Here is a 24,796-nt window from a genome sequence, read left to right on the forward strand (position 1 = left end):
TGATGTGTTAGAAAGCAGGGCAAATAATAACAATCGTCTCAAAATTTATGAATGATGGTAGGTTAGGTTATTTAAGTTTAAAATAATAAACATGACAGTGAAACAGAAACAGGGCTGAAAGAAAATGCCACTGATTTAAAATGTCAACTAATCAAATGACATTATTAGCTTTCAAATAATTTTTATAAAGCTAAAAAGTGGAATTTAAAAATGAATAAAATCACAAAACATCAGCAATTTTAATGCCTTTGTTGAACACAATCTAATAAACTTTTGTTTGTTAAAGGAAATCAGAACTAAAGAGCAAAAGCTAAGTTCAGTTCAGGCTAATCTGTTCTCACTACTCAGTTTAAACATCATGATAAACAACAGATGTGTGTGTTAGAGAAAGTATATTTAGGACACTCCTAGAGGTGAAACCTTACATTTACGATGGCGTGTACGCACACAGGTGCTCACATAGAGCTCTTACAAGTATGGACTTAGGCATTTAAATCCCATGACCCAAGGCTGTGTTTAAAACCACTTAATGGTGCAGTGATATCTTGGTTTTGTTGTATTTTTGTGCATCTCTGCTTCTTACTCTCTTTCTGCAGGTCTAGAAACAGATTCTTGTTCATCAGTTATTTGTTTCTTTTTTTTTGTGAAAGCCCCCCCCCCCCCCCCTCTCTGTCAAAAATCCATTTATTTCAGTAACTTATCTCAGACTGAGAGACCATCTAAAGGCTCCGGAACCCTTTGCAGGTGTTCTGGACTCATTAGCTGATTAGAGTCTGACACTAGAGTCTAGAATATAGAACCTTTTCACAGTATTCTGATTGAGATTTTGACAGGGTTTTCATCAGCTGTAAGCCATAATCATCACAAATATAACAAATGAAAGTTTAAAATATCTGGCTTCGCATGGAATGAATCGGTCTCTTATTAGTTTAATCTTTTAGGAAGTAAGTACTGAAATAAATGAACTTTTGCACCATATTCTACTGTAATTCCTTAATTTATATATAGATGCTCTCTGAACTACACTCTCACCTGGACTCTGACTCATGAGCAGCTGCTAAATCAGCCCAGGCTGTAACTGTCAGATTTCTCAGAGCAAATCAACAACATATGGCACATAAAGTAGATAATCGACTTCCTGATTGCACAGAGGATAAGATATTATTTAAATATCAGACACTTAAAAGAAAAAAAAAAGAACAAAGCCAATAAACTGTGCAAATAGCCTATTTATGTTAATAAAACAACATTTATAGAAGTAAAAACTATAAATTTGTCTTAACTAATGTACGGCATCCCCCCAACTTTGATGTAGATGAGGCTGAATGCACCCATTTAAGTTCATGAACACGTATGAAGACAAACAGTCCATCATTGTTTTCTCCACAGATGGAAAGTAAAACTGACTGAGTTAGTCCCTCAAACCCAGTTAGGCTGATAGCATTTCAATCACTACATCAAGCATATTAACAATGATTAACTGCAGCTCTCTGCTGAGGACAGAACACTAATACTGCCCAGCCAAAAAAAAAAAAATAAAAAATACACTAATGTTTGGTTGCAATGACTTTTAGCATTGATTACAGTAGTCATTCACTGTGGCATTGTTTTGATAAGCTTCTGCAATGTCAACATAAATCTCCATCAGCGTCGGGTACATTTTTCCTCAAGACCTTCTAATGATATTGGTGGAATGTAAAGCCTCGTCCTGCTCATCTCAAAGATTCTCAACGGTTTGTTGAGTGTTTACAGCATGTCCCTCCTGCACAGTCCCGTAACATTGTTGTATTCTCTCCAGTCTTAAAGGTGTGGTTTAGAGGGTGACACGGGAATGGATTTTCTTTGCTTTCCCAACCCACTCCTATCATAAAAATGTGCTCTTTTCCCAATCCCAGACAGCAGGAAAAAATTAAATTCCCTCCCATCTAGGGTTGCACTGACTGCAGTTTTTGGCCGATCACCAATCTTGAGAAAACTCTGACTTGCCGATACCAATTTTGTCTCCCCTAAAAGCAGATTAGGCCAATGTTTTAATTTCCTTTAATTGAGAAAACCAACATGAATACTCATGAAACAATACCAGTTTCAACTGGACATGAGGTCATGTTCTCAAATATAAATGAACATATTTAGCATTGCTGTTTGAACTACAAAATCATATTTGTTTGTTTAGACTTTCATTTTTCTAATTTTGAAAACAAAACTTTTGTACCCGTTTTGACATACTTGTACAAAAAAAGCATTCTATAGGTATGATTTGCTTTAACATTAAACAGGGGGGCACAGAGCGCAGTTTTTGGCCGATCACCGATCTTGAAAAATACTCAAGATCGAGGCCGATAGATTCTCACTCCCTCCCAGTCCCAGCAGGAGTTTTTAAGGTGTGGCCATTCTAAACAAGCCAAACAAACAAAAAATAATCACAAAATTGTCAGCCTCAAGGACGGTTTACTTGTTTATTCAATACATTTGTAGTGTTCTCTAGTTTAAAGCTATGATGCTGTGTTTCTGAGATGCAGAAGTTTGTTGGTAGAGGTGGGCTGAAAACAGCAGGTTTACTCATTAATGACATGCACATGCCTCACTTCTTATTAGCTAACAGAACGTGTTCAGTCATCTCGCAAAGCCACCACACTCTCCGCTCTCTCTCTTTGCGACAAAAAATAAAATAAAAAAAAAAGGATCCCTGTGGGTGGGCGTGAATCAAGATGGGCGAGGCCATGAATGCAAATTCACAGTGTGACATAGATTTGTGAGGATTTTCAAATCCTAGAATTTCACCATCTATTTTCAGACAGAAGCTAACACAGGAAACAACTGTACTCACCATTTGACCAAAAATCATGGTTTAATTTTACCAGTTTGCCTCCCCATACAGCCGTCTAATGACCGCCAACATCCACAAGTCTTGTGTAGGGTCCCGTAGATCTTGCGAGAAACCAGGCCCAGAGTTGGTCTCCGTGACCAACATCAGTTTTACACTCCATCCTACCAACAACCTTTGGACCGGCAGTCCACCTGCTCTCGCCGTAGCAGCCTGACAACCACCTGTTTCAGCCCGCAAGAGTCCCACAACGACCCATTACCATGAGGTTTGTGTTGGGACCAGTGGAATCCCAGCCATACTTTAATCATTTGGACCTGATGAATTATTGCATAAACTGGTCGTTCAGTAAGTTTAGATCAAACAATTCAAACAGATAAAATGATGAGGCTTACAGATCCTGCTTGGCAAGTTTCTGCTTGGGTTATTGTTTAAAAAAATAAATTAATTAAACTTCCCAAAAAGATTAAAATTTTAAAAGTGTGTCACACAAAAGTGATTTAACCACACGGTCTCATTTCTAGATATAACCCAGTAAACTGTAGGGATGTGATAACGACATCATTCCTCTGCAGACACACCTGGCCCTCATAAACACTCCTCGTTGCTCCTCATTTCATTACTGTGGGACGTGGTGAGATAAGGTATTGGTGTGATATTCAGAGGACACAGCGTGATAATTAAAAACCAGCTCCCCCAGAGACCTTTGTCCTTGGTTACAGGCTGGGAAGCTTCTGCATGCTTCCCTGGAGGGCTGACAGTGGGTGGTGGTGGAGGGGGCAACAGCTGGCCCTCCTGGCAGTCTGCACACTCGTCTGTCTCTGCAGTGGCATTTAAATCTTCTTGGTGCTTTTGCACTTCAAAAAGGCTGCTTGGGAGCACAGATTTAGTCTTCACATAGGAAACAAAAGTAAACATTTAGTTTCATTTCAGAATGCCCCAGAAGCTATTTCCACACAAGACGTCAATGATGGAGTTATTAGAATGATTTGTTGGAGTCTTTGCACCAACATTCTCATCACTTATGTAGCGTATGAAAGCCATGTAATGCAAAGGTCATGACACTGGCCAAAGACATCTCCACTTTGCCCAAGAAGACGTGCTTTCCAAACCAAAACGTACTCTGCTTATGACCTTGCCAACTGATTGTTTCTTTTGCTTGTCGTCGTTGTCTTCCTCCACTTCTCCGGGTCCGGGTTGCGGGGGCAGCATCCCAACTAGGGAGCTCCAGACCGTCCTCTCCCCAGCCACCTCCACCAGCTCCTCTGGCAGGACCCCAAGGCGTTCCCGGACCAGATAGGAGATGTAAACTCTCCAATGTGTCCTGGGTCGACCCGGGGGCCTCCTGCCGGCAGGACATGCCCGAAACACCTCCCCAGGGAGACGTCCAGGGGGCATCCTGACCAGATGCCCAAACCACATCAACTGACTCCTTTCGATCCGGAGGAGCAGCGGTTCTACTCCGAGTCCCTCCCGAATGTCCGAGCTCCTCACCCTATCTCCAAGGCTGAGCCCGGCCATCCTACGAAGGAAACTCATTTCGGCCGCTTGTATCCGCGATCTCGTTCTTTTGGTCATTACCCAAAGCTCATTACCATAGGTGAGGACTGGGACGTAGATCGGCCGGTTAATCGAGAGCCTGGCTTTCTGGCTCAGCTCCCTCTTCACCACGAAAGATCGGCTCAGCGTCCGCATCACTGCAGGCGCCGAACCAATCCGCCCGTCGATCTCCTGATCCCTCCTACCCTCACTCGTAAACAAGACCCCGAGATACTTAAACTCCTCCACTTGAGGTAGGACCTCTCTCCCGACCCGGAGTTGGCAAGCCACCCTTTTCCGGTCGAGAACCATGGTCTCAGATTTGGAGGTGCTGATCCTCATCCCAGCCGCGAACCTACCCAGCAAGAGCTGAAGGTCAGAGCTGGATGAAGCTAGGAGGACCACATCCTCCACAAAAAGCAGAGATGAGATTCTCCTGCCACCAAACTCGACACACTCCACACCACGGCTGCGCCTAGAAATTCTTTCCATAAAGGTAATGAACAGAACCGGTGACAAAGGGCAGCCCTGGCAGAGTCCAACCCTCACTGGGAACAGGCCCGACTTACTACTGGCTATGCGGACCAAACCCACGCTACTCTAGTAAAGGGACTGAATGGCCCTTAACAGAAAGCCACCCACCCCATACTCCTGGAGTGTCCCCCACAGGGTGCCCCTGGGGACACGGTCATAAGCCTTCTCCAAATCCACAAAACACATGTGGATTGGTTGGGCAAACTCCCATGCTCCCTCCATCACCCTCGCAAGGGTATAGAGCTGGTCCACGGTTCCACGGCCAGGACGAAAACCACATTGCTCCTCCTCAATCTGAGACTCAACTATTGATCGGACCCTCCTCTCCAGTACCTTGGAGTAGACCTTTCCAGGGAGGCTGTAGTTTAGTTAAATCTAATTTCTTAAAGAGCAAGTCACCCCCTGCCAGATTCTTACTCAACTCCCACTTCCTGTTTGAAAAATGCAACAAATGCTGTTGCCTAGCAGACCGAGAGGCGGAGCCACTAACAAATACACACACTCACGACATTGTGACATCATAAAGTACCATCTAACATCATTGTGTACCCCTTAGCCAATAGCGGCGGCAGATTTAAATTCAAATGCAGTGCTGAGTTTTTGCCTGACAACGGTGCATCGCTGACAGTTTTAGGCAGATTATTTAAATTTTAACTAAGATTAACTAAAGTGCCAAATTATTGACTGAACGTGTCTACAGAGCAATTAGACACTCATTTATATACAGGTGCTGGCCAGTAAATTAGAATATCATCAAAAGGTTGAAAATATTTCAGTAATTCCATTCAAAACGTGAAACTTGTACATTATATTCATGCAATGCACACAGACCAATGTATTTCCAATGTTCATTACATTTAAATTTGATATTCATAAGTGACAACTAATGAAAACTCCAAATTTGGTATCTCAAAAAATTAGAATATTCTGAAAAGGCTGAATATAGAAGACACCTGCTGCCACTCTAATCAGCTGATTTACTCAAAACACCTGCAAAGGCCTTTAAAAGGTCCCTCAGTCTTGTTTTGAAGGCACCACAATCATGGGGAAGACTTCTGACTTAACAGCTGTCCAAAAGACAATCATTGACACCTTGCACAAGGAGGGCAAGACACAAAAGGTGATTGCTAAAGAAGCTGGCTGTTCGCAGAGCTCTGTGTCCAAGCACATTAACAGACAGGCGAAGGGACGGAAAAAATGTGGTAGAAAAAAGTGTACAAGCTCTAGGGATAACCGCACCCTGCAGAGAATTGTGACGACAAACCCATTCAAAAATGTGGGGGAGATCCACAAAGAGTGGACTGCAGCTGGAGTCAGCGCTTCAAGAACCACCACGAGGAGACTCATGAAAGACATGGGATTCAGGTGTCGCATTCCGTGTGTCAAGCCACTCTTGAACATGAAACAGCGCAAGAAGCGTCTCGCCTGGGCCAAGGACAAAAAGGACTGGACTGATGCTGAGTGGTCCAAAGTTATGTTTTCTGATGAAAGCAAGTTCTGCATTTCCTTTGGAAATCAAGGACCCAGAGTCTGGAGGAAGAGCGGAGAAGCACAGAATCCACGTTGCATGAGGTCCAGTGTAAAGTTTCCACCGTCAGTGATGGTGTGGGGTGCCATGTCATCTGCCGGTGTTGGCCCACTCTGTTTCCTGAGGTCCAGGGTCAATGCAGCCGTCTACCAGGAAGTTTTAGAGCACTTCATGCTTCCTGCTGCTGACCAACTTTATGGGGATGCAGACTTCACCTTTCAACAGGACTTGGCACCTGCACACAGTGCCAAAACCACCAGCACCTGGTTCAAGGACCATGGTATCCCTGTCCTTGATTGGCCAGCAAACTCGCCTGACCTTAACCCCATAGAAAATCTATGGGGTATTGTGAAGCGGAGGATGCAATACGCTAGACCCAACAATGCAGAGGAGCTGAAGACGACTATCAGAGCAACCTGGGCTCTCATAACACCTGAGCAGTGCCACAGACTGATCGAGTCCATGCCACGCCGCATTACTGCAGTTATTGAGGCAAAAGGAGCCCCGACTAAGTATTGAGTGCTATACATGCACATTCTTTTCATGTTCATTCTTTTCAGTTGGCCAACATTAGAGAAACAAACATTTTTTCATTGGCCTTTAGAATATTCTAATTTTCTGAGATACCAGATTTGATGTTTTCATTGGTTGTCACCTATAAATATCAAAATTAAACGTAATAAACATCGGAAATACATTGGTCTGTGTGCATTGCATGAATATAATGTACAAGTTTCACGTTTTGAATGGAATTACTGAAATATTTTCAACCTTTTGATGATATTCTAATTTACTGGCCAGCACCTGTAGTTTATCAACAAAAAAAAGTTGATTTGAGGGTGACTTGCTCTTTAATTTAAAGGGGTTCTAGAATGTAAACAAGCATTTACCTTGTTGTTGACTATAGGCAGCTCGGGGTGTCTAATGCACCATACCAAAAAGTCTGTGCAGTTTCTGACTTACTTTTACTATGCAAATTAACACTTTGTATGCAATATATAAATGATGGTGGCAGTAATGTTTATTGCAAAATAATGCTAGCAGGAGCTACTGCTAATACTCTAGTTGGGTGAAAAAAAACAACGAAGAAATATGTCAGAGCGCACGAACAATAGAACATAGAAAAGAATGTGAGGAAAAAACAAGTCGACGACACACAAGAGCAAAAAACAAGAAACAGAAAGTACAATAAAGAAATCAGCTGTAACAGATCACTGCAGAAGGGAAAATCATATAATGAACTGGGACAGAACACAGATCAGAAATGCAGAACAAAAAAAATACAAAAGATGGATTAAGGAAACCATAGAAATAAGGGGACGTGGACACACAACCATGAACAGAGAAGATGGGGTCTACACACTGGATCACGCACGAGACTGTGTCATCAGCGAGGAGAGCGCGGGCTGGATCTCTGCTACCCGCTTATAAACAGAGAAAAAAGTGACGCCACCAACAGCGGCAAAATTCTGAGGATGGTTACAGCGATAGTCAAAATGTCAGCAAAAACAAGGTAAAAATAACACTTTTGCTGTGTTAAGAACCATAATGCAGACTATTTTTGTTACAAGTCAATTTAACGGGCTAACTCCACTCTTCTAGATTTTATTAATATCTCAGAGTTTGACTTGTAATAGATGTAGTGAGCGTGGCATGCCATTTACCAACAAACACTCTTACTCTGTAGAGAGTTGATTAGCAATGACCACATTACCCAGAGCTTCTAATTCTGACCAAAATTAGTTCAAGCAGACAAAGAGGAAGACTTCAGATTTACTCCAAGCCCCACTCTAACCGTTCCGGCTCATTGAATGCCATCACACATTGTAATAAACTGCTCCCTTTATGCTGAAGGAACAGCTAATTCAACCATAGCAAAGGATGGTATTTAGCATCTGATATCATTTCTAACCTGAGGATGGGATAAGATTAACCAGCACCTCACCTGTTGGGTGGATTGCCAGTCAAGGAGGAGACCCCACTCGTAAATCCTTTTTTCGTTCCACGAATCCGAGGAACTAGGTTTTATTTCGCACGGATGAAAAAAGAATAATAATCCAAACGAAACCCCGACAATGCGGGTTAAAACGTGAAACAACTCTTTGCCAATAAACCGAGTTATAGCAAAGTTGAGCTTAATAAGCTCTCCAAAAATGACACTAGGTCAGATTATCACAGACAAAACGCTCAAAGCAAAAGCTTCCTTCTTTCCATCTCTCTACCTCACAAACTCTTCCCATCAAAGGCCCTCTCTCCTAAAAACTCTCAAAAGCCTTTCTCCAAAAAGCTCAGTCCATGACTGACTGACTCTCACTCATCCCATCAAACTCTTCCCTGCAGACCCAGTAGCTCCTTCTTATTTACTCTGTCCCCCCTCCCTCACAGTCATTTCTTTGTTTGCTTCTTCAGACTTCATGGTCACGTGTTCCTCTTCTTCTTGTTACTTCTCCAACGGCTCCGAAGAGACCATAAATCTTGGATGTCATGATGTCACCTTTTCTTCTCCCAGTCTTCATCCGTTCACTTGTTTCTTCTTCTCAGCACCTCCTGCAGGCTTTCTTTGGGATTACATCACATCCTCTCGTAGCCATTGGTCAGTAGGGGGGGGGGGGGGGGGACGTGGCTCATGATTCAAATGGTCATTTCCTGCATTAGCTGGACAAGATGTCTTCTTTATATGTTTATAGCATCTTGACCAACTCCACAGAGGATAAAAGATAACATACGTTTACTCCCAACATCCGTTCTGGTCAAAACAGGTTATATCCACAACATGAATCATTTGACCATATCAGTAGAGTGAAGGCACATCACTAATTTACGACATCACAGTTCAGGGGGCTAGAAGACTGCCTGGACGGACGGACAGACGGACGGACGGACGGACGGACGGACACACACACACACACACACACACACACACACACGATAAGAGAAGGTAACAGGCCTTTAGCTTGGTTTCACACACACACGGATACACCTTGTAGAGCCTAGAATTGATTTCACATAATGAGAGACATAATCCAGACTTAATTCCATAAATTAACAAGTCTGATTATACTCCATACAACCATTTTCATGTTCAGCCCACAGAAAAAACTCTGGCTTATCAATTATAATCAGAAATAAGATTTAAAACAGATTTTTCAGTGTTCCACACATATAAGATTCATATCCTGGCCAAGTAGGCGGGGTAAACCAGTCTTTCCATGGTAGGGCTTTATGATGGAGCTGTGTTCGGCCATTTATCAGGGCTCCTGGGCCATTGTGAGCACCAACAGTTTTCTAAGCTAACCCAGAGGCTCCAAGAACTGCCTCCAGTTGTAACACAATGTTCTTCTAGAACTTTTTAAAACAAACAATGTATGAGTTCGTTAAGAGTTTGAAATACACCAGAACAATAACTAAAAAACAACCTCATAATAAAAAGGGTTAAGTCCTATATATTTTTGTATGCTCTGTTCCTATCTGCATTTGGCAGAAACAAATTCAGTGTGGCAACAAGCAGAGATGCTCTCCAAGCTCTACCTACCTCCTCTCTCACACACAGAATTACACAGAGAGGTCAGTGGATAAAGAGCAGCAACCCTCCAGGTAACATTCATATTCTCTGTGTCGTTTTCACTGAAAGAGTCTATTACGTAAGGACAGAGAGCCCAAGGGCTGAAAGAAGTGGGTCCATGAGGAACACAAAGATAATGGTAGGTTTAAATTTGAGTTGTTTAGGGAGACAAGACTACAAACTCTCATGCTATTAACTGTACCAGTAGTTCCCAACCTGGGATCTGTGACCACCTAAGGGAGTTCCCACAAATTTTCAGGGGGTCACTATAATTTTGTCTGTGCTGAGGTTGTGAGGGAACAAAAATTATATTTGTACAAATTACATTTTTAAAACTCCAGTAACACAGCCAATAGTGCAATCAAAACACAAGCAAGGGGGTCCTCATGGGGAAAAAAAGACTGGGAACCACATACCTTTACCACTGTACTTTTTCCTAAGTCTCAAGTTAGTTTAAATAAGTTTCCAAAAGTAACACTCTGGTTCAAATGCTCCCTCCAACCATTAACTTCTCTCTGCTCATCCTGACAGATCTAAAATGCTGCCTGAGGTTAGTGGCTGGACCATTTCTATTGAATAAGCGCCCAACATGGATGGGTCTACTGAGACTCTGCCTCAGGACAGAAAGACAGAGGTAGGGCAGGTAAGAGGAGGAACAAGATGCACAGAGGAGCCATGAGGGTAATCTCTCTGTCTTCTGGTATTTGATTCAGCCAAAATGCTGAGTGAGTGAGTGAGTGAGTGAGTGAGAGAGAGAGAGAGAGAAAGAGAGAGAGAGAGAGAGAGAGAGAGAGAGAGAGGGAGGAGAGAGAGAGAGAGAGAGAGAGAGAGAGAGAGAGAGAGAGAGAGAGAGAGAGAGAGAGAGAGAGAGAGAGAGAGAGAAAGAGAAGACAAATTTGTCCTTAACTGTTTCATTCATGGTCATTTTAGCAGCAGATTAGACAAATTACTTGTAAATTGTTGTTAAAGAGCAAGTAACGTCTAAATAAACTTTTTTTTTGATGATGAACTGTATAAATGAGTGTCTAATAGTGTTTTGATTGTGTGTATTCATTATTTTAGCATTTTGGTGCATTTTCTTTAAAAATTAAAAATTCTGCCTAAATACCACAGTATAGCGCCACCTTCAGCTTAAAACATAGAGTTTGAGTCATTTTGAATACACTTTAGCCAATGGCTAAAAAGAAATATACTATGTAAACCAGTAGAGTACTACGTAGCAGCTCTGTGTCAAAGTTATAAAGCATCGAGAGTCTCGGCCACACCTTGTGGCGAGTTGGGAGTTGGATTTGCAAGCGAGTGTAGGTGGTTAGCGGTAGTTCAGCATTAGCATATCCTAGTCTTTAGCATAGCTTTTAGTGTTATACATACTTATTTAGTGTTAGCTTGGCTGTTGGATATTGTAGTTTAGTTAGTGTTTGGCTGTTAGTGTTATTAGGAAAGTAGTTTGGGTTTAGTGTTCCATGTCGTGTTAGTATGGTGAGAAGGTGTAGTGTAGTGGGTTCTGTGGCTCTGTGGGGTTGCACTCCTTTCCACTGGACTTAGAAATTAGGCGCCAGTGATTGCGCACAATTGGTGTCTGGAAAAAAGTCAGCTCCCGCCTGGTGCTGTAGTTCGCAACCAGCATTTTACCCGCGATTCCTTCGCCAACATGATGGAGTTTGAACTGGGTTGTTCTGCACGTCTCCGTTTGAAGAGGGAGGCTGTGCCCACCGTGGCTCTTCCGCGATTTAGATGCAGCCCACCCACTCTGCTCCCCCACCATGGCGGGCTCCAGTCTGAGGTGAGTAAGCTAAAGACAATTCCCTACCTAAAGGCAAAGTTTGAGAGACGTGATTCACTTAATTTAGCTAATATCAGTCTGCACTGCCTTCGGGCTAATTTGTCAAGTTCACAAAATGTGGAACGGGATGTAAGTTTAGAATCAGTGGCGAATCGGAACATATCTCGAAGCCCTGGCCGACGAAACGTTCCACATGACTATTACTGTCAGGCTCGGAGAAAATTCGGGTTGTTTTTGTGTCCGTCGGTAATTCTGCAACAGTGACTCTAACGCAGCACTAGTTGACAGACAGCATTCAGGAGGTCGCATTTTAGGCTCTCTTCACATCATATGTGACTGACTTTTACGTTATAATAACGATCACACACTAAGAATGTTATAAAGCGCCTATATAGGACAGTTTCTTTTGTATATTATCTGACTTTATAAACTCCAACAACAATGTGCTTCTATTTTTTTTTCCAGGCTAAATCTACCCAAGATATTGGCTGTCGGACTGATTTAGTAGTCTGCAAGAATGCACTTGTCCAGGCTGACGTGAAGCCTTACCGTTGTAGCAAAGGTGAATTATTTTTAATAATCTTCTATTTAAACATTTTATTATCACCTTCTAGTTTTAATTTGTTTTACAGATTATTGTTACACGTGATTATATGGTCTTTTAAACATTTATAAATGTGCTGCTTCTTTGTTTTTTACATAGCCACCCAGTTTAGAGCTCCCAGCCTCAGTGTGTCTTGTGACACAGGGACCATGACGGAAATTCATCTTCCAGAAAGTCCCAGAGCAGCGTCCACACCCGTGAAAAGACCAAGATGTGATGTGTCTGCTGTTGATTTCAGCTTCCACCTCAGTGACAGTGCAAGCTCAGTGAACTGTTCAAGGTAAAAAAAAATTTTTTTAAAACATTTCAGAATTTTTAAGATATTAACAATTAAATAAGTATGTGATTGCATCATGACATCATGAAGGAGGCTACTGATTCTGCTCCTGTGACACTTGGTGGTGACGTGTGAGCTGATTCACCTGATAAATAACTTTTACATTCAATATTTTGTTCTTTGCTAAAAAAAGTAAATTAACTAATAACCTGCATTATTGCAGGACACGCAGCAAAATATGGACTCTGCACCATGAGGCAGGCACACGTTAATACTCTATAAGAGCACATAAGGTGAGCAACACCACATATTATAGTTATTACTGTACACTGCCCTGGATTTGTTTTCTTTCTGCTTCCCATCATTAGCCTGGCTGATCACCTGATAACTCATGTCATCTGGTTATGACAGCATGAGGATGTCCTCACACACCTGTAACCTATCAGCTCATCTGGCAGAATAGAGAGAAGAGACAACACCACATCTCCTGTTCCTGGAAAGCCTTCAGCCATCCTTCGATGACTGAGAACCTCCATCAGCTCTGTCTCCTGTCTGCCTACAATTATTAAAATAAAAATTGTGTTTGACAAGTTTTTTGTGCTGCCAAATGTCTCATTTTGATTCCAGTTTTTATATTTTAATGGAAATTTATAAATTACATTAATTGAATTATCACATTGTTGCATGTTTAACTAGCTCTATTGTGATTAATTAAACTAGCACCTCACTGTTAAAAGCTCGTTTTAATTTCAAGCATGTTTAAGTATTTATGGACATGAACAAAAACAGGAAATATATCAATTGAGATTCATTTAATATAACAAATAAGGGGGAAAGAGTCATTGAAAGGCACATTCTTGTAGAAGCTCCTGATCCTGACGACACCAGCAGAGGAGACCAGCTGCAGACACCAGAGGATCACCTACGACCAAGAGAGCAGCTGGTATCAGAAAATAAATAATGAAATCAGGGCAGTTTTAGTGGGCTGAACACATTACAGAATAATTTTCTCATAGGGCATTTTCATAACTTTCTATGCAGCAGACTAACTTGAGCCCAGGGCTCCTGAGAGCTGCTATCCAGCACGTTTCAATGGTTTTCCTGCTTTGACAGGTTAGATTAGCTATTTGTTGCTGATTAAAACCAGGTGTGCTGAAGCAGATAAACCTCTAAAACATGCTGAATACTAGCTCTAGGGCCGTGGAGCCAAACCCTGCAGCTAATCTAATGCTATGGCTAACGGCTACTTACCATTCAGAGCTGGTTCTGTTGGGTCGGTTCCGGTAGTTTCAGGCAACTCACAAGCTCAAAACAATAAGGCTCAGGTCCGCTTGTCTCCTCCAAATAGACTTGATTACTTTATTCTCGAGTGTCTGGGTAGGAGGGGGAGAAACGTCCTCCACTTCTAATGACTGCTCAGAGTGAAGGGAGCTAGCATCGTCTCGTTATCCATCGTCTTCGTCACTGCCGCGGCTCCGCCCTCTCGGTCCGCCAGGCAACGCCTACTAATGTTGCAGTTTTTAAAATTGATACATGGGTGGAGAAGGACTCTGAGGCACACTTGACCTGCTCTTTAACAACTCGTTAAACAAAAATATTTTTACAATGCTAACTCCCAAAAATGTGTGTGGGTGTGTATTTTATGCTGGTTTGCTAACAACGCGTGCATCTGTGTTTACAGGTGTCTTTGGGGAAGATTTTTGATGAACAATCAAAATAATACAGATTTTATTTTGTTATTTCTGAAGTGAACTTTATTGTAAAAAGCTTTATAGTGAAGAATAGAATTTCCAGTCTTAGAAGGTTTCCAGTAGGATCTTTTGTTGTCAGAACACCACTGTGGGGCACACACATCCACACGACTATGTTTCTGCACAACAACACATTCTAGTTGCTGTTAGCTAAAGTAGTACCATACTGTCGAGAAGGATATGAGATGTTTTAAAAGTGACACCAAGTCAGTGTTCCTTGAGTCAAAAAGAGCAATGGAGCTACAAAGAAGACAATATTGTAGACTCCAGATAAGAGCACAATGCTTGTGAAACCAACACGAACATTTAGAAGTGCCAAAGTACTTTGAAAAGATAGAAGAGAAAGCTCTCACTCTAGTTAAGTGGCCACTGATGATAGGAAGTCTACCAAGGGCAATCATCAGGCCCAAAGGTGAAATGGAAGTACTGAACTCAAAGCAGCTGATGGACTGCAAGTGACTACATTTTAGACATCTTCTGATGGTCCAATCAGTGGGTTGGAACATGCTCTGCTTATTGTTCTGGAACTCTTTAACATGATGTACCTTCTAAATGGAGATTGAACCAACAACTATTTCATTGCTGGGACATAAAGGGAAATGGTGTCATCTATCAAATAAAAGAGGATGCTGTTAATTTACTGTCATGTCTCCAACACCTTTCAAAGAGTTCTGATGACACTTTGGCAATAAACACTACTATTACACAAATATGCACAAATATATGTGATGTACAAGGGTCAACCTATAGGAGGACTGTTAAAATAAAGCAGCAAGTCAATTCATGGTTCAGATCTAAATATATATGATCAAATGACACTTTCTAGGGATGTCCCGATACCACTGTTTTACTTCCGATATGATACCAGTATTGCAGCCTTCATTATTGGCCGATACCGATATCAATCCAATACGATAGCAGCACAAATCAAACATACTATTTCATAGTGTGGAATGTTTGAAAGGTGTGATCAAGTAATATTACTTCATCGGAGAACAAGAGCCAATAATAGTAAGTATGAAAAAACACGACAATTGTTTTAACCACTGGTTGCAGAAACGTGAACCTTAACGGACAACTTACATTGGAGATTTTTGATGCAGTCTGATATAATCCGATACACAGTTTTTGGGCCCATTTCGAATAACTTCCAATATCGATAATGGAACAGGACATCACTAACACCTCTAAAGAAACCCACAAAAAATGCCCTTCATTCTCCTCTGTGTATATTTGTTTCAACTTACATTTTATCATAATTGCCACTTTTATTGCTTCCACGTCATTTGTTTTTCTTCAAAGCAGACGTACCCAGTTCCCGTGCTGGAGGGCCACTGCCTAGCATGTTTTAGTACAACACACCTGATTTTAGGCAGCAGGTGAACAACTGATCTGCTGAACAGGAATTTCAATTATTGAATCATCTGTGTCACCTATGTTTCTTATGTTGATTATTTTTGATGCATAATTCTTCACTTGCCTGACTTGTATGTTCGCAACATTCTACTGAAACAAACTCCTAGTAAAGCAAGACTCACTTACTTAGCAATAAACATGATTCTGGTTCTGGTTCAGAATCTGATTCTGAAGCAATCTTGAATCGTGCTCTAAAGGCTCAAAACACCAAAAACTCACTAAAGTCTCAAACATTCTCTCCCATCTTTCTGTAAATTTAAAATAGGAAACAAAAGTGAGGAGAGAGTAAAGTGCAGATGTTAGCAACGTCATCGTAGTCTGTGGCTGAATTGATGTCATGCAGAAGGACACCTGGGATGACGTGGCCCAACGTTTACAGATATGCACATGAGAGAGAGAGAGAGAGAGTGTGTGTGTGTGTGGGTGTGAGAGAGAGAGAGAGAGAGAGAGATAGTGTGTGTGTGTGTGAGAGAGAGAGAGAGAGAGAGAGAGAGAGAGAGAGAGAGAGAGAGAGAGAGAGAGAGAGAGAGAGAGAGAGAGAGAGAGAGAGAGAGAGAGAGAGAGAGAGAGAGAGAGAGAGAGAGAGAGAGAGAGAGAGAGAGAGAGAGAGAGAGAGAGAGAGAGAGAGAGTGTGTGTGTGTGTGTGTGTGTGTGGGTGGGTGTGTGTGTGAGTGTTCTCGATATGGCATCATGGTGGTTGCTGCCAGGCTCCACCATCAGCACTCAGCGATCGGAACTGGATCTTACTCCAATTAGGCCTTTTTTTTACCTCAAAAGAGTCAGGTGGTTCTTTCTCAATCAGGACGGGAAGAGGAAAGTGGCAGGATGGGATGGAAAAAAGAAAGTTGGGCCAATGTTGCCATTTGTGGAAATAAAAGGGGATTTCTAATATAGCCTTGGCCATGAATCTTGGTCCAGTCCTGGCCTGGCCTGGAAGCTTCTCTTTTTGGTTTGAGAGAATATGGCCTAAAAAACAAAGCTGGCATAAAAGCACAGCTTTTCATGTTCTAATATAGATTTTGAAAGCAAGCATGAAAACTCTGTACATGCATAAATCTAATAACTTCTGTATAATGGGAATAACAAACATGTCACAGTCTAAGAAATGGTTACTCGTCATGTGATCATCAAGCCTGAAGCTTTAGTTTAAATCATCACAGATCAAATGTTTAGAAATGACAGGCATCCAACACCTGACTGTATAAAAACACAAATTCAAAAACTACACATAGAACGTGAACTTCACTATTGTCTATTGTCCCCCTTTATTAGGTTTGGCAGCAACAGCAAATTCATAGCTTTTGACATGCTTTCAAAATAAAAAAAATAGATATTATGTCATTTAACAAACTCACCTTCTACTAAAAACATCAGCAGCTTATGGTGGTTGATTTAACAAAACGGATGTACAATACTCCTCTACTTTTTTTTTGTTTTATTTGAGACGGTGGGGCAGAGTAAAAACAGTTACACACACTTTACATACAGTATTCTCATAAACAATATATTGTGCAAAGGTCTATTCACAACTTTAATAAATAGCCATCTAATATCTTCTAAAAGTCTTAGGTAAAGGTTCCTATCAATGCACTTGAAAGTAAGAAAACTTGTTAACAAGATACAGTTTTCATTTCCTACCACGCCAGCTTGGTTAGTGCAACACACACACACACACACGCACGCACGCACGCACGCACGCACGCACGCACGCACACACACACACACACACACACACACACACACACACACCTATTCTTTAATAATCATTAGGCGGCTCCGGGATTCTTGAAATCTGTGTTGACACACTTTTTATTTATCTTGCAAAAATAAACTGAAAGTTATGTAACTTCCAATCCAAGGAAAAAAGAAAAACTCCCTGCATTTCTAGCTATATTTTAGCAAACAATCAATCTTTGGTTATGCTAATAATACATTTTCCTTTTGTTAGTTTTTTTGTAGCTTCTTATGTTATCACATATAAAGGGCGGATAAATCTGACCTAAACCGCATTGCACTTTGCTGAAGAGAAACACCAAAAACACAACCTAATCCGACTGAATGAACAGACTAAATCAGGTCTAGTACTGGTGCTTCCCTTCTAATGTGTCTAAAACCCAGGAATTACTGCACAGAAGGGATTTTAAAGGGCTTGGACTAGTCTGCCATGTCCTGCCCTCCAACAGATGAAGACATCAGAGTAACTTGAGGGAAGTCAAAGTGATTGATCAACAAATAATTAAGCACTATTTCAAGTAAAGGCTAATAGTGAAAAAGTCATGGGAAAGAGAATTCACCAACTCTTGAATGCACCAAGTGTCGCAGAGTTATTTTATGTGAATTAAAAATTTACTTTTGTTCATGTAATACAAGTTACTTTACTTTAGGCAAATACACAGAGATCTGTAGTGCATTAAAGCTGAATAAAGCAAAACAATTTAAAGCAGCACAGAATCAATGACTCTGATTTGAGGAGACAGGCAGTAGAGCAAAGAGAATGAACCAAATGAGATGGATTTTGTATGTGATGGTTTACGTCAACCCAGTAACAAAAATACAAAGAAGTGGGAATTAAGATTCAACTTCGCTCAAAGAGATTAAAATAACTTTAAATTAGGAACAACTACATTTAAAATAACAATAGATAGTTATTTTTACTTTAAGCTAGAGCCTTAACGTTGATCTCAGTGATTGCTGGGTTAGAAACTTGACCAGTTTTATACTTGACACCACTCTGCAGCCCTTTGCTGACCAAAAACCACATTGGTAGTTTTGTGGATCGGGGGTCTCATTTACCAAACATTGTGTAGAATCCTTACTAAAACCGTACTTAAGCCCAGCAAAAAAATGTACTTATGCCAAGTAGGTTTGTGATCTATCAAACATGGAGTACGCACAGCTGCACGCAATCTCCGCTTCATAAATCAGAGTCTAACGAGAAAGGTTCTCAGCTGCTTCACATCCCGCCCTCAACACGCCCACTTTCTGCCATAAATGGTCAATGCCAAGTGCCTTGTGGATCTCATGCATATACATAAGCCGGCTTGTTGCAGAATTTCGATCACAACCGCAGATCAAGGAAGCGCTATTTCACAAGCAGAAGTCGAGGTACTTGTGGGTGAAGTGGAGTAATGAAAGGACGTGCTTTTGCAAAACAAATAAGAGAAAATCCACGGAGTGGCACAGCATAGCTGAAGCCGTCAATTTTGTGAATTCTTCAGAGAGATCTGTGGCGGATATAAAAAAAATGGTCCAATCGGGATTCGATCCCTAGACTCCCAGGTGAAAGTCACACGCGCTAACCAGTCACCCAAACGGAGATCTCCCCTGTACACTCAGGGTGCATGATCAATCGGGTCACAGTGACAGGACACACACTGTCACATATGCATGACATTCTGTTTCAATCTGTCCCCCTGCTGATATTCTGCATTCCGTATTCTGCGCATCAGGTGTGTGTGTGACTGTGTGGGGTGGTGGTGGTGGTGGGGGGGGTCTTGCTCTGTGTGAAAATGAAGCAGTACAAGTAATAATGCTGCAGGATTTCATAATTTTATCCTTCTCAGCAGCAGCACTGCAGGTGCTCTCCATGTCCAAATTGTGCGTAAGCCAGGTCCTTAGTCAACTTAAAGTTGCGCACATTTTTCCGCTAAGTTTTCTTTCATAAATCCCAAAGTTTGAGTGGAAAGTTTCTTTCGCAGTGTTCCGACCCCGTTTTGTGCGTAAGCAAGCTTGATAAATGAGGCCCCAGGTGTCCTCGGGGATGATCTTTACCTCCTTTATGGCTGTTAGCTGTAATGCTAGTGGTTATCATTTTCAGTTTACCAATTGTCATAAAAAGTACAAGAAAAAGAAAAATAAGAATTTAGCTTTTTTCTGTTAGCATCATGGTGGAGCCTGGAAGTAAGGCAGTAAAGTCTTTGGAGGCGAATCAAAGAGCTAAAACCAGAATGAACATTAGCGTGGCCTACACTAGTTTGAGGGAGCAGAAGGAGGCCACAAAAAATCACAGACTGATGGTGACCTAGCTTTGCTGCAACTGGACTTTTTGTCCAACAGTGTGGATCTTTTTACTTTGCTATTTTTTTTAGTTGGCACATGTTAGTTTTAGCTCATTGTTGGCACTAACTACAGCAGGCTGCAGCAGTGTTGTTCAGTTGTAATTCCACTTTCAACCAGCAGGGCGAAAGCAGGAAAGTCCTGTGTTACTTTAAAATGACCATGTGTATTTTTCCTGGCGATGGGGGCAGTAGACACCTAAATCGTTGCAAGCAAGCAGTATTTTTGTGTTGGAGTCAGAGCTTACCAACGGATGGCCATTAGGGTCAAAAAACACTGGGGAGTGCAAACTTCAGCAAAATAACAAGCACATCAGACTCCCTTTCATCACTGGCAACAAGTGAATAAGTTATTGCGTAAAACAACAACATTTAAGAATGGAGAAAGTTTTGTAACCATTTGTTTCAAATCAGTAAACACATTTTGTCCTCGAGGGCTCCCATAAAAGGAAACATGGCATCTAATACAGTGTCGCCCGGAGACTTAGACCCACTCCCATGTATTTTAGACCAGATTTTATGGTTGTATGTTACGAAGCCGCCAATATTTTTAAAACAGCTGGGCATCATTTTCAACAATGTTTTGATGGATATTTCCAGAAATTAATGGTTAAAAACTACACATTGTCTCTTTAAGATGCACAGAATGAACTATTTCAGTATGAATGGAATTACATATGCTTTTTAAAAAACTGATTTTATGGAAGAAAAACAATTGCCAAGACCCAAACAACAACCTATGATCAGAGATGTATTATTAGTTATTTATATTGAATGCAGCTTTTCAGATTTCTATTCTGCTTTTATGTAGAAAACGACCTAAATTTAAAAAAGCCATCAGGCTGGAGTGGTATAGTAAAAGAAAAATAACAGTGTAGTAAAGTCAGTTGTCCATCCAATACAAAACCAACCTAAAACCATAAAATAACTTATGGATAAACTCCCCCCCCCCCCCCCCCCCCCCCCCCCCGATATATATTTGTCACTTGACACAAAAGACATGAGAACAGATGAGATTTGTCCTCTAAAGGCTGTCTGTAAAGCATGTGCACCCCCTGGACATTTTATTCTAGTTTTGGAGCTAAAACCTGTTTATCAAAGTAAACGGGTAGTGGCAGGAAAAAAAATCAATACGTTAAAAAAAAACTTCTTCTGCACACTTTAACAAACCAAGATAAGCTTCAGAAAGGCTTAAACATTTACACAACCAAGCATGTAATTTCAGATCTGATGGGCTTTATCCTCAGCAGCGTCAAACTACATCAGATTACAATAATCTCAGTCCTGCACTGCTGGGGAAAAAAAATCCATTGTTGTTTTTAACTTCAATAACCCAAAGCACCCAAAAACTTGATCACTGTCACTCTTGCATTAATATTTTACTCAAGATATCTATTAATGTATCTAAAACCTCAAAGGTGCAACGCAGACATGATTCCCTTTGTTAGTTCTAAGAGATTATATAACAATTAGCCTTGATCATTAGTCTTCAGTTTGGAAAGGAGAAGCTGTCAGCAAGAGTCCATTCAACAACTGGTTTGGTTAACATCTCAACTTAATTTTTTTGTAGTCAGATCAACAGTTTTTTTTAAAGACAGACCACTTGACATCAGTAAAATACTTTTTTCTTCTGCAAGAAAAAAATTGAGAAAATGCAGATTTTCCTCAAAAAACAGTCATGGCCATTTACAATTTGACACTTAGCAGCTTCTGTCATGGTCACATCTCTATATGTATCTGTTAAATATCTAAAATCATTTGACAACCTAAAACTGGTTGTTGGGATCATTTATATGAATATTTTTTGAATGAGTGACAGCAGTTGGAAAATATAGAGACATCAAGGGAATGGTTGATCAAATTCATACAAGATGTAAAAAAAAAGTATGACGTTGGATTTCTGACAGTTTTAGAATCTTTTGGGATTTATCTTTACACCAACTCTGACCTGACATCAAACATCCCACAGAATGCTGACAAAGCTGCGTTACTGTGGAATGAAATTTAATCAGAGTAAGCCAATTTTTCATTCGATTTCTCCGTCTAGACACTTCCCGTCTCCCTGCAAACCCACATTTGAGCTTATTCCTTGTAAGATAACATCACTGACACCACCAGAATAGCCTTTTCAGCTGTATCAAGTTAGCTGGACTTGTACAAGGTGCTTAACCTTTCATTTTCACACTTGTAAGCTGCTCCTTCAGATAGAGCACGAGTTAGCTCTCTTTCTTGGTTTCGGTTCCCCAAAATCTCTTTCGTCCGCAGCACAATGGCTGAATGAGCACATGGTCTGTGACAGCCTGCGCATACCCAGGCGGAAAACGCTATTTGACAGGCTGTAGATGACACAGTTGCAGAAGCTGTTGCTAATTGCCAGCCATGTGGTAATGAAGGACAGGGCGGGACTATTGAGGACATGGGAGCTCTCTAGAAGAAAGTAGATTATGTAGGGTAGCCAAAGCATATAAAAAACACTTGTGATTCGGAAGAGCACCATGGCATATCGCCGATCTGGTCCGTGCCCACCATGTTGTCCACCGCCATTTCCATCACCCGTCTCCATCTCTTGGCTGGGGAAGCGTGCTCGCCGTTCACTGATCTCCCTGTTGTGCTGCTGGCATATACGAAAGATGTGATAATAGGTAAAACAGACCACAAGCGCAGCAGGAGCATAAAAAAAGCACACCACAAAACCTGTAAAGAGGGCAGAGGTGGGCCAAGAGTGAGCACACCATTCAAATATATCCCCGTGATAGCCTGGCTTGCCCCAACCAAAGAAGGAAGGCAAGAAAACCAGACTTGAGTAAATCCAGATGAGGGCAATGCAGCCTCGTAGTCGGCATGGTGTCACCAGCTGGTTGTACGATAATGGTTTAGTTATAGCCAAGTAGCGGTCCACACTGATACAGGCCAAGCAGGCCATTGACACGCTCTTCAGAACGGAGATAACATAGCTGAAAACCTGGCATGTAATTGGTTCCTGGACACTTGCTGGATAGTGGAGCAAAGACAAGGTGGGCACTAGACAACTTAGACCAACCAGCAGGTCAGCATAGGCCATGGTCTGGATGAAATAGCTGGTGGTGTAGTGGTGCAGTAAGGGGGCACAGTGAAAAACAAATATCACAGTAAGGTTTCCTGTAATAATGAGCACTGTCAGAAGAACAATGACAGCAGTCTCCAAAACGCAAGCATCTAGGCCTTCCTTCAAGCCCCAGCCCAAGGGACAAGAGTGGTTGGACACCCTGTCAGGAAATAAATCTCTTTGGCTGCTGTTGGAAGAGACCATCGGATCCATTGTCAATTCAGACTGGTTCATTGTTCTTGGTGTTAACCAAGTGAGTCACGGTTCAGGTGTGCCACACATGAGGCGGCCGTCATGAAACTAGAGAACTGCCCGTCTGCCTCCGGTTCTTCACCAGGCATCTGCAACCCCACTCACTTCACAAAGCTCTCTCTGGCAAACTCAAGCTTTTGCTCACCTTCCCCTCACATAGCTGGGTTTCAGTCAAATCAACTGGAGACTGGAGGAAAATCAATACAGCCTCTGGGAGGGCATGACAACCAGTTAGTCTCTTCCATGCAATCACGCATGGTAGGTGAAAGTAGTTGGTGGATATGTCAAGAGAAGAGAAAAAAAAAGTGGTATTCCTTCTGTAAAGCGAAAGCGGGTTAACAACGGTGGTGTTTCCAGCGTCTATCCAAAGGATGAGTTTCCCTGTTGCTTTGTATCCCAGCCTGTTGGGATCAATCCATGCTTTTAATCAGAGGTTCCACCAGAAGGTTGGGGATTTGAGCTGTCCTCACAAGGGCAGAGAGCACAGAAGATGTGAGAGAGGAATCATGCAAGGTTAAAGCATCAAACAATACTCTTCAGCGGGCAGGCTCCCACAGGCAATCAAATAGCCTCATGTTCCAATTTCAAACTTATGAGAAGGTACATTTTTTTTAAGCGGCAATTACTTCTAAAATATGCAGATTTAGGAGACCATTCGGGAGTCTCTTGGGGTGTGAAAAATTAAACAGTTTTTATAAATAAGCTCATGAGCTTCAATACAGTGTTTCACTTTGCTATGAGAGGTCTTAACTGCATAACAGCAGGCGTCCCTTATTTTGGTGGTCCTCTGGTCGGTGTCTGGATCCCCTGTATGCCCAGCTATTGTCTGAATCAAAACACAGACACAGGCTACAACAACACAGGGCTCTCCGCTGCAGATAACGCCACAGCCCTATCAGCACGGAGGGGCAAAATGTGTTTGCAAGGCATCTCTTGGCAGGATGAGGTAAAAACAAATGTGTCTAAATGTTCAAGTTCCACCGACTGCATGATCCAGAGTTTTAGATCCAAAAGTAAAACAAGTGTTTTTGACTGCAAGCTGCAAGACAAAAAAAAAGTCCAGCAACTGATGAAGGAGCTGAATTTAATCCCACACAGGCAGGTTAAAGGACTCTCCGGGAGCAATGAGAAGCCGGCTGAATAACTCAGCGCTCCACTCGCTTCCACTCCTCAGCAATCCTGTGGCACACACACGCAGAGAGAGCTTTTGGGATCGATCAGCAATCATTTATCCTGTAAACTTGCAACTGGAATTTTTGCCACGACATTGTGAAGCACTGGCAATGGTTGGCATGGCTTCTCGTCCTCCCCTTGGGCGCTTAATGAAACTGTAAATTCAGATGAAGTTGTGCACGTATGAGATCCGACAACCTTGTCTTTTAGTCCTGTTTTGGCGAGTCTTTTGTTCTGAACAAAAACCGCTGGCAGCACAACAAAAGGGGAATCCACTCTACCAGAGTAAAAAAATAAATAAAAAGATCAAGTCCCAGTCAGAGTCCCAAATTTAGCATTTCTCAAATAGCTTCTTCTCTCTCAGCCAAACAAAATAATCCTTGATAATAAACCAATCCTTGCATCTTCTCATG

At 41.7% G+C, this 24,796-nt stretch overlaps 2 protein-coding genes across 2 annotated transcripts in view; both read right to left on the reverse strand.

The window, feature by feature from the left end:
* The window catches only part of rabgap1l (RAB GTPase activating protein 1-like), a 124,221-nt gene that overhangs the window by 45,041 nt on the left and 54,384 nt on the right, over window positions 1–24,796 (reverse strand). The window lies entirely within an intron of this gene.
* Window positions 21,887–23,350, reverse strand: gpr52 (G protein-coupled receptor 52). Its single transcript, XM_015970878.3, has one exon. It carries the CDS (start codon window positions 23,190–23,192, stop codon window positions 22,074–22,076), a length of 1,119 nt encoding a protein of 372 aa, XP_015826364.1. The 5' UTR covers window positions 23,193–23,350; the 3' UTR covers window positions 21,887–22,073.

This window comes from Nothobranchius furzeri, chromosome 8 (genome assembly GCF_043380555.1).
Source record: "Nothobranchius furzeri strain GRZ-AD chromosome 8, NfurGRZ-RIMD1, whole genome shotgun sequence".
NCBI classification, from domain to species: Eukaryota; Metazoa; Chordata; class Actinopteri; order Cyprinodontiformes; family Nothobranchiidae; genus Nothobranchius; species Nothobranchius furzeri.